Below are 13807 nucleotides of genomic sequence, written 5' to 3' on the forward strand. Positions count from 1 at the left end.
TGGTTAGACACCATGTTTCTAAGATTTGTGGGGCCAAGTACAATAACTTCAGTTTTATCTGAGTTTAAAAGCAGGAAATTAGAGGTCATCCATGTCTTTATGTCTGTAAGACAATCCTGCAGTTTAGCTAATTGGTGTGTGTCCTCTGGCTTCATGGATAGATAAAGCTGGGTATCATCTGCGTAACAATGAAAATTTAAGCAATACCGTCTAATAATACTGCCTAAGGGAAGCATGTATAAAGTGAATAAAACTGGTCCTAGCACAGAACCTTGTGGAACTCCATAATTAACTTTAGTCTGTGAAGAAGATTCCCCATTTACATGAACAAATTGTAATCTATTAGACAAATATGATGCAAACCACCGCAGCGCAGTGCCTTTAATACCTATGGCATGCTCTAATCTCTGTAATAAAATTTTATGGTCAACAGTATCAAAAGCAGCATTGAGGTCTAACAGAACAAGCACAGAGATGAGTCCACTGTCTGAGGCCATAAGAAGATCATTTGTAACCTTCACTAATGCTGTTTCTGTACTATGATGAATTCTAAAATCTGACTGAAACTCTTCAAATAGACCATTCCTCTGCAGATGATCAGTTAGCTGTTTTACAAGTACCCTTTCAAGAATTTTTGAGAGAAAAGGAAGGTTGGAGATTGGCCTATAATTAGCTAAGATAGCTGGGTCAAGTGATGGCTTTTTAAGTAATGGTTTAATTACTGCCACCTTAAAAGCCTGTGGTACATAGCCAACTAACAAAGATAGATTGATCATATTTAAGATCGAAGCATTAAATAATGGTAGGGCTTCCTTGAGCAGCCTGGTAGGAATGGGGTCTAATAAACATGTTGATGGTTTGGATGAAGTAACTAATGAAAATAACTCAGACAGAACAATCGGAGAGAAAGAGTCTAACCAAATACAGGCATCACTGAAAGCAGCCAAAGATAATGATACGTCTTTGGGATGGTTATGAGTAATTTTTTCTCTAATAGTTAAAATTTTGTTAGCAAAGAAAGTCATGAAGTCATTACTAGTTAAAGTTAATGGAATACTCAGCTCAATAGAGCTCTGACTCTGTCAGCCTGGCTACAGTGCTGAAAAGAAACCTGGGGTTGTTCTTATTTTCTTCAATTAGTGATGAGTAGTAAGATGTCCTAGCTTTACGGAGGGCTTTTTTATAGAGCAACAGACTCTTTTTCCAGGCTAAGTGAAGATCTTCTAAATTAGTGAGACGCCATTTCCTCTCCAACTTACGGGTTATCTGCTTTAAGCTACGAGTTTGTGAGTTATACCACGGAGTCAGGCACTTCTGATTTAAAGCTCTCTTTTTTAGAGGAGCTACAGCATCCAAAGTTGTCTTCAATGAGGATGTAAAACTATTGACGAGATACTCTATCTCACTTACAGAGTTTAGGTAGCTACTCTGCACTGTGTTGGTATATGGCATTAGAGAACATAAAGAAGGAATCATATCCTTAAACCTAGTTACAGCGCTTTCTGAAAGACTTCTAGTGTAATGAAACTTATTCCCCACTGCTGGGTAGTCCATCAGAGTAAATGTAAATGTTATTAAGAAATGATCAGACAGAAGGGAGTTTTCAGGGAATACTGTTAAGTCTTCTATTTCCATACCATAAGTCAGAACAAGATCTAAGATATGATTAAAGTGGTGGCTCTGTCTGGGTTTTTGATTAATTAATAAGCTGGAATGGAAGATTTCTGCTAATCCTGACAGTTAGTGTGACTCGGGGGTGTTGACTCATTTAAACTAACATATTCATCCTGCTGTAACCAGGTTTCTGTAAGGCAGAATAAATCCATATGTTGATCAATTATTATATCATTTACCAACAGGGACTTAGAAGAGAGAGACCTAATGTTTAATAGACCACATTTAACTGTTTTAGTCTGTGGTGCAGTTGAAGGTGCTATATTATTTTTTCTTTTTGAATTTTTATGCTTAAATAGATTTTTGCTGGTTATTGGTAGTCTGGGAGCAGGCACCGTCTCTACGGGGATGGGGTAATGAGGGGATGGCAGGGGGAGAGAAGCTGCAGAGAGGTGTGTAAGACTACAACTCTGCTTCCTGGTCCCAACCCTGGATAGTCACGGTTTGGAGGATTTAAGAAAATTGGCCAGATTTTCCCCAGAAGCTTTGCCAATTATCTATGAAGCCCACCTCATTTTTTGGACACCACTCAGACAGCCAGCAATTCAAGGAGAACATGCGGCTAAACATGTCACTCCCGGTCTGATTGGGGAGGGGCCCAGAGAAAACTACAGAGTCCGATATTGTTTTTGCAAAGTTACACACCGATTTAATGTTAATTTTAGTGACCTCCGATTGGCGTAACCGGGTGTCATTACTGCCGACGTGAATTACAATCTTACCAAATTTACGCTTAGCCTTAGCCAGCAGTTTCAAATTTCCTTCAATGTCGCCTGCTCTGGCCCCCGGAAGACAACTGACTATGGTTGCTGGTGTCGCTAACTTCACATTTCGCAAAACAGAGTCGCCAATAACCAAAGTTTGATCCTCGGCGGGTGTGTCGTCGAGTGGGGAAAAACGGTTAGAGATGTGAACGGGTTGGCGGTGTACACGGGGCTTCTGTTTAGGGCTACGCTTCCTCCTCACAGTCACCCAGTCGGCCTGCTTTCCCGGCTGCTCGGGATCTGCCAGGGGGTAACTAACGGCAGCTAAGCTACCTTGGTCCGCACCGACTACAGGGGCCTGGCTAGCTGTAGAATTTTCCACGGTGCGGAGCCGAGTCTCCAATTCGCCCAGCCTGGCCTCCAAAGCTACGAATAAGCTACACTTATTACAAGTACCATTACTGCTAAAGGAGGCCGAGGAATAACTAAACATTTCACACCCAGAGCAGAAAAGTGCGGGAGAGACAGGAGAAGCCGCCATGCTAAATCGGCTAAGAGCTAGTAGGTACGCTAAGCTAGCGGATTCCTAAAAACACGCAAAGTGAATAATGTGTAAATAATTTAGAGGTGATTCAGCAGAAGGAGTGCTTTAGTTAAGGCACGTAAAGATTACACTGGGAAACAAATCGTAATCTAGATAACTAGATCAATCTAACTGCACAGATTAAACAGCTAACAGATACAGAAAAACACCGCTGTGCTCCGGAACAGGAAGTGATACAATACCGCAGTGAGAGCCAACCACCAGTAGAGGCAAGCAAGTTTTCATCATTAAGTTTTAATGCAAAAATAGTCCTATAGATTAGACCTATATTCTTATTTTGGGCATGATCCAAATATGTACTTGATCGGTATCGGCAGATCAAAATTTCAGTGATCGGCCTAAAAAATCCTGATCGGCGCACCTCTACACAAAATATTTCCTCATCTGCTGCCACCATAAAAATCTTGTCAAGAATACAGTCTTGACTGATAAATTCCTTATTGCATAATATATTCAGACAGACGGGCTTTATATGGAATAAGGTAACTGAATTCCACACACACACACACACACACACACACACACACACACACACACACACACACACACACACACACACACACACACACACACACACACAGCCTTTGCCATGAAGCTCCAAATTGAGCTCAGGTGAATCCTGTTTCCACTGATCATCCTTGTGATGTTTCTACAGCTTAAATGAAGTACACCCAGGGTAAATTCAGTTGAGTGGATATGATTTGGAAAGGCACACACCTGTCTACATATAAGGTCCACAGTTAATAGCGCATATCAGAGCACAAACCAGTGCTCAAAATCAAAGGAATTATCTGGAATCATGTCGCGATTGTATAGTTACACCCCTAGCATGTATCATGATAGTATTTTTCTACAATGTTTTTGAATCATGAGACTGTCAAAGAATTATGCCAGAATAGTCCGACTCCAGGGATGATAATGGGCAATGAAGAGAAAACACAAATAAACTGAAAATCAGCGAGGGCCTGGGGGCTACCACAGACCTTCAGCAGGGTCCACGGGCAGCACCCCTGATGGGGACCCACAGGTTTTAAACATTTTAAAGGCATTTCAGGGCCACTAGAGAGACCCAATTTCATGACTTTCCATTTTATATTTTCTGTATGTTGGGGTATATGGAAACCTTACTGTAATAAAAGAATCTGTCTATGTAGACCTTCTTTCAGTGATACCTGCCTAGTGTTATAGCATATGAACTTACTATACATGCCATAGCATTGGACAGATATCACTGAACCTGCCAAAACTATTCTATAAGCATCTTTCCTTAAGCCCTGGTCACTCCAAATAATGAACGATGAGCCATGTAGCGTGTTTCTTTTAGTATGAGTGGGGTTACAAATGTGGGAGAATAGTGGCTCTAGGAAATGTGGGAGAATAGTGGCTCTAGGAAGCAGATTATTTGGCTAACGAGGCTCATCGCTGAGCGTGGTGTTAATTTCAGGAAGTTCAAAGTTTAGCAATAATATAGTGGGGTGATTTGTGTACAAGGTACTACGAGGACATGTTAGAGGCATGTTAAGCCCCTTTCACATTGGCATATTCGTGGAGCTGCATATTGCAGCATTGTGTTTAATTTAAAAGACACCCAAAATGCGCGCGTACTCAGCCTTTTTTGTTCGTAGATCTGCTTGCAGCTGCGTGTTTGCTTTGCACTGTGTTTGCACACAGTTGCATGTACCTTGCCACTATTTAAAACCAGTTCACTTCTGCCAGCTGTGCAGAACACATCATTGCACTTAGAAAACAGTGGACTGTATCATGAGGGTTTTACATTTGAATTACTGCCACGTATGTAGCCAAAGCTGATATTTTCTGCTTCTGTGGAGTGCGCTCTGTTCTCTACTGCACGGTGTAGTGCACATCAGAAACAGTTATTTAACATTATTATTAATATTATTATTATTATTCGTCTTGGTGGATCATTTTCATTGTGTACACATGCTGCTGAGTCTGGCTGTGGTAAAGGCTGCTGTGAATGAAGCGCTGTGACTTCTAAACTTTTAAAGCTCCAGTTCCTCTGATCAGGTCCTCTGATTTGATCAGGACATGTGATGAGTGCACCGACATGCAGCCACGAGGCTTTTATTTTAAAGTCACAGCGCGTATTGTTTGATCAGACAGAGAGAGAGAGCGACCGACCTGCTGTTTATGGATTTCTGAGTTGAGGTTCGATTCCCTGTTTTGAGCACACGCACACACACACACGTCATTTACATCAGCTGTGAGCACACACAGGCGCTGTGGGCTGTGTGATCCTGTTCTCATGTTCCCCAGCTGAATCATTCTGGGTGCACGCACTCAGTTTTTGGTTGTGTACAGGAGCGCTGTGTTGCACAGACTTGCATGCAGTGACGCTGTGCTGCGCAGACCTGCTTAAACTGTGTCCAGCACTCTATGCCGAAGAAAATTAAACATGTTTAATTTCTTCCATCCTATGCATGTAGCCCTCAACATACTGTTGCGTAGGGAGAAAAACCTTGACAAAGAGCTGCTAAAAGTGGGCATAAAGCTGCTCAACTCGGTGTACACGATACGCCACAATAAACAGCTCTACGAATACGCCAGTGTGAAAGGGGCTTTAGTGGTGAGCACGAGGCTGTTATAAGCCCATTATCCGAGTACCTTGCGGCTACGAGGACAAGACGTGCAACAGACCTATAGCCTTTTTTAATATCCGTTTCTTGCAATTCCTTTAGAAGAACATCATATACGAGGTCTGTCCAAAAAGTAAGACCTTTTTATTTTTTTCAAAAACTATATGGATTTGAATCACGTGTGATTGCATCAGCCAAGCTTGAACCTTCGTGCGCATGCGTGAGTTTTTTCACGCCTGTCGGTTGCGTCATTCGCCTGTGAGCACGCTTTGAGTGAGCAGTGGTCCACCCCTCTCGTCGGATTTTTATTGCGAGTAAAATGTCTTAACGATTTGGAGCTTTGCTGCATCAAATTTTTCCAGAAACTGTGAGAGACAGTTAGGTGGAAACCATTCGGAAAATTCAGATGGCTTTCAGGGACGATTTTATGGGCATCACACAGATTAAGGAGTGTTACAGCCGGTTTAAAGACCGCCCACAGCGGCTGAGAGCGCGGCGCACTCCGAGCGCTGATCGACAGGCTGAAACCCCGCTGAAACAACCAGATCATTTCCAAAGTTAAGGCTTTGTTGATCCGGGACGTCGTCCGACTACCACAGAACTAGGAAGAAGACGTGGACATCAGCACTTTTTCGGCACATTCCACTGTTACAGGAGTTTTTGTCATGGAAAGAGAAGCAAAGGAGTGCACCACAGAGCCGCGAATGGCGCGGACAAAAGCACCTCCGTGTTGGTCTCACAGGACGGCTTTCAGACGGCTTTCGGTGGCTTTTCAGTCGTGTGACTATCCGAGAAATTGTGGATGAGCTGGACATGCCAGAACATGTCCTGTGAGGCTTCGTCACGGCATTGCTTTTGAGCCATGCGGCTCCGTCCCGACGCGCGAATCCCTCCACCCCACAAGCATATACACAGCATAGTATTAAAAAAAAAGCACATCCTGTGCTCTAGCTGCACCGCAGTCTATGAAATTTATCAAAACAAAAATATAATTGATGGAGGCAAAATATAGCTTATTTTTTAATGGTTTATCTATTAAAGAGTAAAAACTGAAGGAAATCAATTTTAAGGCCTGAAAAAAAGTTTCTGTAGGAAGTATTTTAGCCATAAGGTCAAGTGAGAGGGGGGGGAAGTGTTGACTCTAATAATTTAATACTTGAAACTAGGGATGCAACGATACCACTTTTTACCAGACTGAGTACAAGTACATACATTTGGGTACTCGTCAATACAGAGTACCAATACAAATACTTAATGATACATTACAGTTTTATGATGACTTTGATAACATGTTTTATTCATCAGTTGTTACTTTTTGACTGTAACTGCTGCCAATATCATTAGCTTTGTTTTCATTTACAAACATTTCACTTAAATCATGCAACATCACTTTTTGGCTTCAACAAATTGTCCTTTAACATTTACCGTGTGTTTCTTAAAACATGACACTGCCAGACATCTCACTGACATGTAACCTGTGGACTTCAGCACTACAAAATATACAACACCAATAACTGAACTGAAACTGTCCGTCATTAACTGTACTTAAGCCTGTGAGGACTAAAAGCCTTTTAGAAAATGTGGAGGCAGACTGTTTTTGATGAAAAGAAGATTCTCTGCATTATTTGTTTATTTTTATCTACAATGTGTGACACTGAGCTAAATAGCCTTTCACTCTCCACACTTTTTTTTATATTTAATTAACTTACACAAATGCATACTGTAAATGTTTTTTTTCCCCACAAAGGTGGAACATGTAAATATTGTAGGACTATGACATGCACACATGGTGTTGCGTGGCGTCTCCGCTCCACGCACAGGCAAAATGAAGTAATTTAACATTTTATTTTTTTCTTTGTGGATCATGGGATAACTTCATCACGTGCAGACAGAATCGCCTGACGCCTGTGGTAACTGAGACGTTAACTCTTTCAACTTCCAGCACATAAAGGAGGCTCAGAACGCAGCGCCAGAGACATCCAACAACAGATTATACCTTGGGTTAAAGCAATAAATTTTCATCTGACTGAAAATCAATGCGAGCAATTCGCTAAAATGTGGTGTAGTGGGTGCACACACTGTTTTTTCCCCCTCAATACATACAATAAACACATTATACAAATTATTCTAAATAGCCTCTAAGGAGAGAGAGAGACAAAGCATAAAAGAATGCAAAGAATACAAAACCTGAACATAAAAGGTACATGAAAGGGTGGTGGGGGTGGGGTGTAGTCTTGATTCTGGAGGATCTGGGGGTGCTTCCCCAGAAAATTTTTAAAACAGCAAGTCAAATTTTGTATATTCTGGTGAATTTTAATAGGTATGAAGCCATCTGTAACAACAAAAGCTCAGTTCAAACTGTCAAGTAAAAACACAGTATTGATCTGGGGGGTGCTCCCCCAGAAATTTTTTTTTAAAAGAGCAAGTCAAATTTTTTATATTCTGGTGAATTTTAATGGGTTTGAAGCCCTCTGAAACAAAGAAAACTCACTTCAAACTGTCAAGTAAAAATTGTCTTCTGTAGTATTCTGATCGGTTCTACAACCCCTGGCAAAAATTATGGAATCACCGGCCTCAGAGGATGTTCATTCAGTTGTTTAATTTTGTACAAAAAAAGCAGATCACAGACATGACACAAAACTAAAGTCATTTCAAATGGCAACTTTCTGGCTTTAAGAAACACTATAAGAAATCAAGAAAAAAAGATTGTGGCAGGTGATTCCATAATTTTTTCCTCAGAATTGAGTGATTCCATATTTTTTTTCCTCTGCTTGGTCTAAAAAAGTAACCGTTACTGACTGCCACAATCTTTTTTTCTTGATTTCTTATAGTGTTTCTTAAAGCCAGAAAGTTGCCATTTGAAATGACTTTAGTTTTGTGTCATGTCTGATCTGCTTTTTTCTACAAAATTAAACAACTGAATGAACATCCTCCGAGGCCGGTGATTCCATAATTTTTGCCAGGGGTTGTATTCCGGTAAATGCGCCAAAAGGGTGCTGTGTCACTGGTTGTACAGTCAAAATACAAAACTAGGGCCTAAAGCGACTGACAACATTGTTCTGCTGTGCACAAAGTAACACTGTCACCCGTTTTGAAAATGGATGCGCACTGAGAAACTCAAAACTGGCTTATTCACATTTAATCGGTAAAATGCTCACTCGTAAAACAAACTAGGGTTGCAACTAGCGATTATTTTAATAATCGATTAATCATCTGATTATTTTTTCAATTAATCGTTTATTTTGTTTTTTACTTACATGCGAGTTTTGCCATTATTTCTTTGAGTAATTATTAAAAAGCCTTTATCACGCAACATCAACATTTGAGCTTGTAATAAACTTAAGATGTTATATTCTCATCAAAAACATACCTGGAGTAGTGTTTTGTTTTATTTTGCACATACATACATCACCGACACACCACAGAGATTTCCATCAGGTTTCACCCGATTATGAGCATTTTTAGATGCCTACAGCAACTATCTCAAGCGCTGACAACATATTACAGCAAGAGTCCACAAAAGTATTTTAAAGGCCTGACTAAAGTGAAATATGTTACATTTAATAAGCTATTTTCATGAAAAAGACACAAATGTGCAGTTTACTGCATTTTATTTTTTTTTTTATTTCTATATTTATTTATGTTCATTGTTAGTTGGATTAATCTTTTCTGTTTTGTTTTATCAGATTCTTTTTGTGTGTTTCTCTAAAACTGTATTGTGGCATTATTAATTACTATTATTGTTGTTGCTATTATTATTGATGTATAAATAAAAATGAATGAAATATTACAATTTGTAATACATTTGACTCTTTTACAGCTTAATGCTAACTTTAAAATTGAAAACGCCATAGACACGCTAACGTGTGAGTATCAGTCCCATTTTTAAGTTATAAAATACATCAACTGTTTCAGAAGACCATAACAGGTCGGTTTAAAATAAGAAGGTAAATATTACTCACAGATATATGCTCTTTAGGGTTTTAGTGAGGAAAAATTAAGATAAAGCAAAATAAATCAAAGAACACAAGCAGCAGATGGAAGCATTGCTTCATTGGTTCAAAGCAAAGCCACACCCTGCTACACTTGGGAAGGTCTGCCAATGTTCCCACAAAGACAAGGAGGACAGTGGATTACAGCAAGCAGGAAACAGAGTGGAGAGGAGTGAAAATTCACACAGTCCCTTTCTCCGCAGTCCAGGCGGACATTGCTGCTGCTTTGATTAGCAGAGAATGGGATGTTTGGGAACCCCAAGGCATTCCGAAGCCAGCTGAGAGATGTAGTCCCTCCAGCGTGTCCTGGGTCTTCCCCAGGGCCTCTTCCCGATTAATAAAATATCCATTGTGTTTTGACAAAATGCAATACCACATGGGGATCTGAGTAAATACAAAGAGAGTGGGGGTCAACTGTATGTAGCACATATCTATTAGTGGTGCTCCGATCGACCGGCCACTGAACATTATCAGTGGATTTCCGTGAAAAAGTATGTGATGGTGTCTGCCAATCAACGTGTTTCATTGCCAATGGAGGAAAGAAAAAAACAACAACAAACACACGATTGCCTGTACCTCATACTTTTCAGCCTGTCGAGGCCCTGTGACTCAAAAAGTTTATGGTGGTAATGCACTGTGTTGGTTTGAAACTGCAAATCTCAAAAGAAGAAGAAGGCCCTTTGTGCAGTGTTAAGCAGGTGCCCAGCAGCAGCAAACCCCAAACATGTCTACCGTGTGGAACTTTTATACAGTCTGTGAGAGCGATGGAAAGTTTGCATCCTCGTGGGGGAAGTACAATAAAATGCATCAACACAACTAATTTAATCAGACATTTAAAGGACAAACACTTATCGGAGTATGGTGAGTTTTAAAGGCCACAGCAGAGAATGAAAAGAAGACAGCAATGGCCAGACGGCAGCTAAAGCCCCATTTACACATAGACGGTAAGAGCTCCCGGAAGCGTCCCAGAAGAGTTTTTGGCTGTCTTAAGGATCAAACGCCGTTGTCAACGGCGTGTAATCTAGGCACTAGGGGGCACGGCTTAGTTCCGGCTTTACCGGGAATCGTCGAAAAAATTATTCAACATGTCGAATAATTCCGGGAGCGCTCCCGGAGAATTCACGTGACGACGGAGACAACGCGAACAACGGCGTTTGATACTTTTTAATCGCCGTGTCATCCTGCTCCTTCCTGTAGTGCTGCAGTTTACACCACCGTAATTGGCGGCCGGCGTTGTATCCCTAACCAATGGTGTGTAAAAGGCGATAGAGCCCACATCGGCGTCCTCAAAGCGACAGAGGCAGACAAAACGGCGGCGCTAGCGGACAGTACATCGTTCTAAACGCCACCTCCCGGTTAACGGCGTTCCAAACGGCCGATAGGCGGAGGTCAATATAAAAATGGTAGCCCGCTGCATGCAGGCCTCTCACTCGTGGCCAGCTCCAGATATTTTTGCAGAGAAGCTCCAGTATGCCTCCTAAAAGTAAATTGGCAGCGGCAAGGACTTACCAAGAGGTCTGGTTCAGAAACAGAGGAGAGCCCTGTAGTGGAGACAACCAACACGTTGAGGAGGGAAAAGGGAAAGGAGAATAAAAGGCTGAGAGATGAGCTCTCTCCCCCTGCATTGACAGCTGCTTCAGCCTATTATACTCTGGGGGCGGTGCCTATATGCAAAAGTTCCAGGAGTAACGCAGGATTTGCCTGGATAAATCCAGCGGTACACATGGCATTATCGGCGGCAGTAAAACACTGCCGTTCTTACGCACGTCTTAACCTGCGATTGTAAAGGATAGAACTGGGTATTAACCCCCGTTGCCTGACGTGTGCCGGATGCTACGGCGTCAAAACGCCGCTTTATTCGGCGGATTGAGCGGCGTTTTATCCGCGCATTTGCAGCTAGTACGGCGCTCAAAACGCCGGCGAAATGCTCCACCCTTTTCCACCGTGAAAACAGCCGGAACTACCGCGAACTTCGGTCTACGTACTGCCCGCCGACAAAACCGTCTATATGTAACCTCGGCTTAACACAGCCCACACTTAGCAATACTTGCCCGTATGAGCGTGACAGCTAAGCAGATAGCTAAAAATAATTTAATTCATTGGGTTAGATAACCAGCCTTTCTCAGGGGTGGAAGACACCGGGTTCCACTGACTGCTCTCTCACTTGGAGCCTCACTACGTGCTACCAGGACCATAAAGAAACAAAGGTAAGCACTTGTTTTTTTCTTTGACAATGCACATCAGAGTTTGCTCATGCACAAAACTATTAGCCATGCTCAGGTGTTTTTAATTTAGTAACTTATGAAAGTTTATTTGAATGCAATCTGCATTTGTCTTTGAACATATCCCTTTCACTTATTTGATTTATGCAATGTTATGAGACATATTGCCTTTATATATTTGACGTTCTGCACTTTTTGAGAACCTTAATGCTTTCAATGTGTTAAAGATTGCGTTACTAATAGCAGGTAAATTTAGGTGTTTTTCAGTTGTCCCTTTGACTGAATAGTTACTACATTGTGCAAGGTTTTTGTATGTTTTTCCTTGAAGAATCAAGTAAAAAAAAATGTTTTTGTCTAAATTAAGGTGATTTTATGTAGCCAGCCCAGTAGCACTCATCTCGAAAAATTTACAGCCAATCCATGTGATCGGTATGGGAACTGGCTGCATAAAACCTGATGGGAGGATCCCGAATAATTATTACAACTTAATGCTTTTAAACTTCAAATTGTATACCCTGGTTTGGTAGGGATGTGAAAACGAGGCAGCTGATACTGAGAAAAAAGGGTTGCCAGAATAAAAATATTACAATCCACTGCATTATGTCTACATCTGTACATTTAAAAAAACAAATTAAAATACTGCATCTTCAGAGTGACATCTTCAGAGTGAATTCTGTTATCAGTGTTCTCACCTGGCTTTCATGGCTGGTTTAACCTCCACTGTTTTGTCAGAGCTAGCCACCACTCGAACAAACACCTGTCCTGCCTCTGGGTGGTTCTGACTCAAGTATTTATTCACATGATCTTCTATGTACTTTCCCAATTTTGTCGACTGTAGCCCTGCAATGTAGAAACACATGAGAGACCATGGAAGAAAAGCAATTTACTGAGGAGTCTAGCAGATCCATTGATACTTTGAACATAACCCCAGTTCCAATGAAGCTGGGACGTTGTGTAAAATGTACATAAAAACAGAATACAATGGTTTGCAAATCCTCTTCAACCTATATTCAGTTGAATACATCACAAAGACAAGATATTTAATGTTCAAACTGATAAACTTTGTTTTTGTGCAAATAATTGCTCATTTTGAAATGGACGCCTGCAACACATTTCAAAAAACTTGGGACAGGGCAACAAAAGACTGGGAAAGTTGATGAATGCTCAAAGAACACCTGTTTGGAAACAGGTGAGTCATGATTGGGTATAAAAGGAGCATCCCCAAAAGGCTCAGCCGTTCACAAACAAAGATGGGACGAGGATCACCACTTTGTGAACAACTGTGTAAAAAAAAAAAAAAAAAAATAGTCCAACAGTTTAAGAACAATGTTGCTCAATGTTCAACTGCAAAGAATTTAAGGATTCCATCATCTACAGTCCATAATATAATCAGAAGATTCAGAGAATCTGGAGAACTTTCTACACGTAAGCGGCAAGGCTGAAAACCAACATTGAATGCTCATGACCTTCGATCCCTCAGGCGGCACTGCATTAAAAACTGACATTGCGTAAAGGATCTTACCGCGTGGGCTCAGGAACACTTCAGAAAACCACTGTCAGTTAGCACAGTTCATCGCTACATCTGCAAGTGCAAGTTAAAACTCTACCATGCAAAGCGAAAGCCATACATCAACAACATCCAGAATCGCCACCGCCTTCTCTGGGCCCGAGCTTGTTTGAAATGGACAGACGCAAAGTGGAAAATTGTGCTGTAGTCTGATAAATCCACATTTCAAATAGTTTTTTGGAAATCATGGACGTTGTGTCCTCCGGGCAAAAGAGGAAAAAGACAATCCAGATTGTTACGAGAGCAAAGTTCAAAAGCCATTATCTGTGATGGTATGGGGGTGTGTTAGTGCCCATGGCATGGGCAACTTGCACATCTGTGATGGCACCATCAATGCTGAAAGGTACATCCAGGTTTTGGAGCAACACATGCTGCCATCCAAGGAAGTTCTTTTTCAGGGATGTCCCTGCTTATTTGAGAAAGACGATGCCAAGCCACATTCTGCAT

General features: G+C 41.3%; 1 protein-coding gene across 1 annotated transcript in view; it reads right to left on the reverse strand.

The window, feature by feature from the left end:
• The window catches only part of LOC117525713 (CREB-binding protein-like), a 138689-nt gene that overhangs the window by 44090 nt on the left and 80792 nt on the right, over positions 1–13807 (reverse strand). Inside the window, exon 10 of the mRNA XM_034187642.1 lies at positions 12486–12633. Coding sequence (XP_034043533.1) covers positions 12486–12633 — 148 coding nt within the window. The remainder of the gene's footprint in view (positions 1–12485; positions 12634–13807) is intronic.

Source organism: Thalassophryne amazonica, chromosome 15 (assembly GCF_902500255.1).
Source record: "Thalassophryne amazonica chromosome 15, fThaAma1.1, whole genome shotgun sequence".
Taxonomy (NCBI): domain Eukaryota; kingdom Metazoa; phylum Chordata; class Actinopteri; order Batrachoidiformes; family Batrachoididae; genus Thalassophryne; species Thalassophryne amazonica.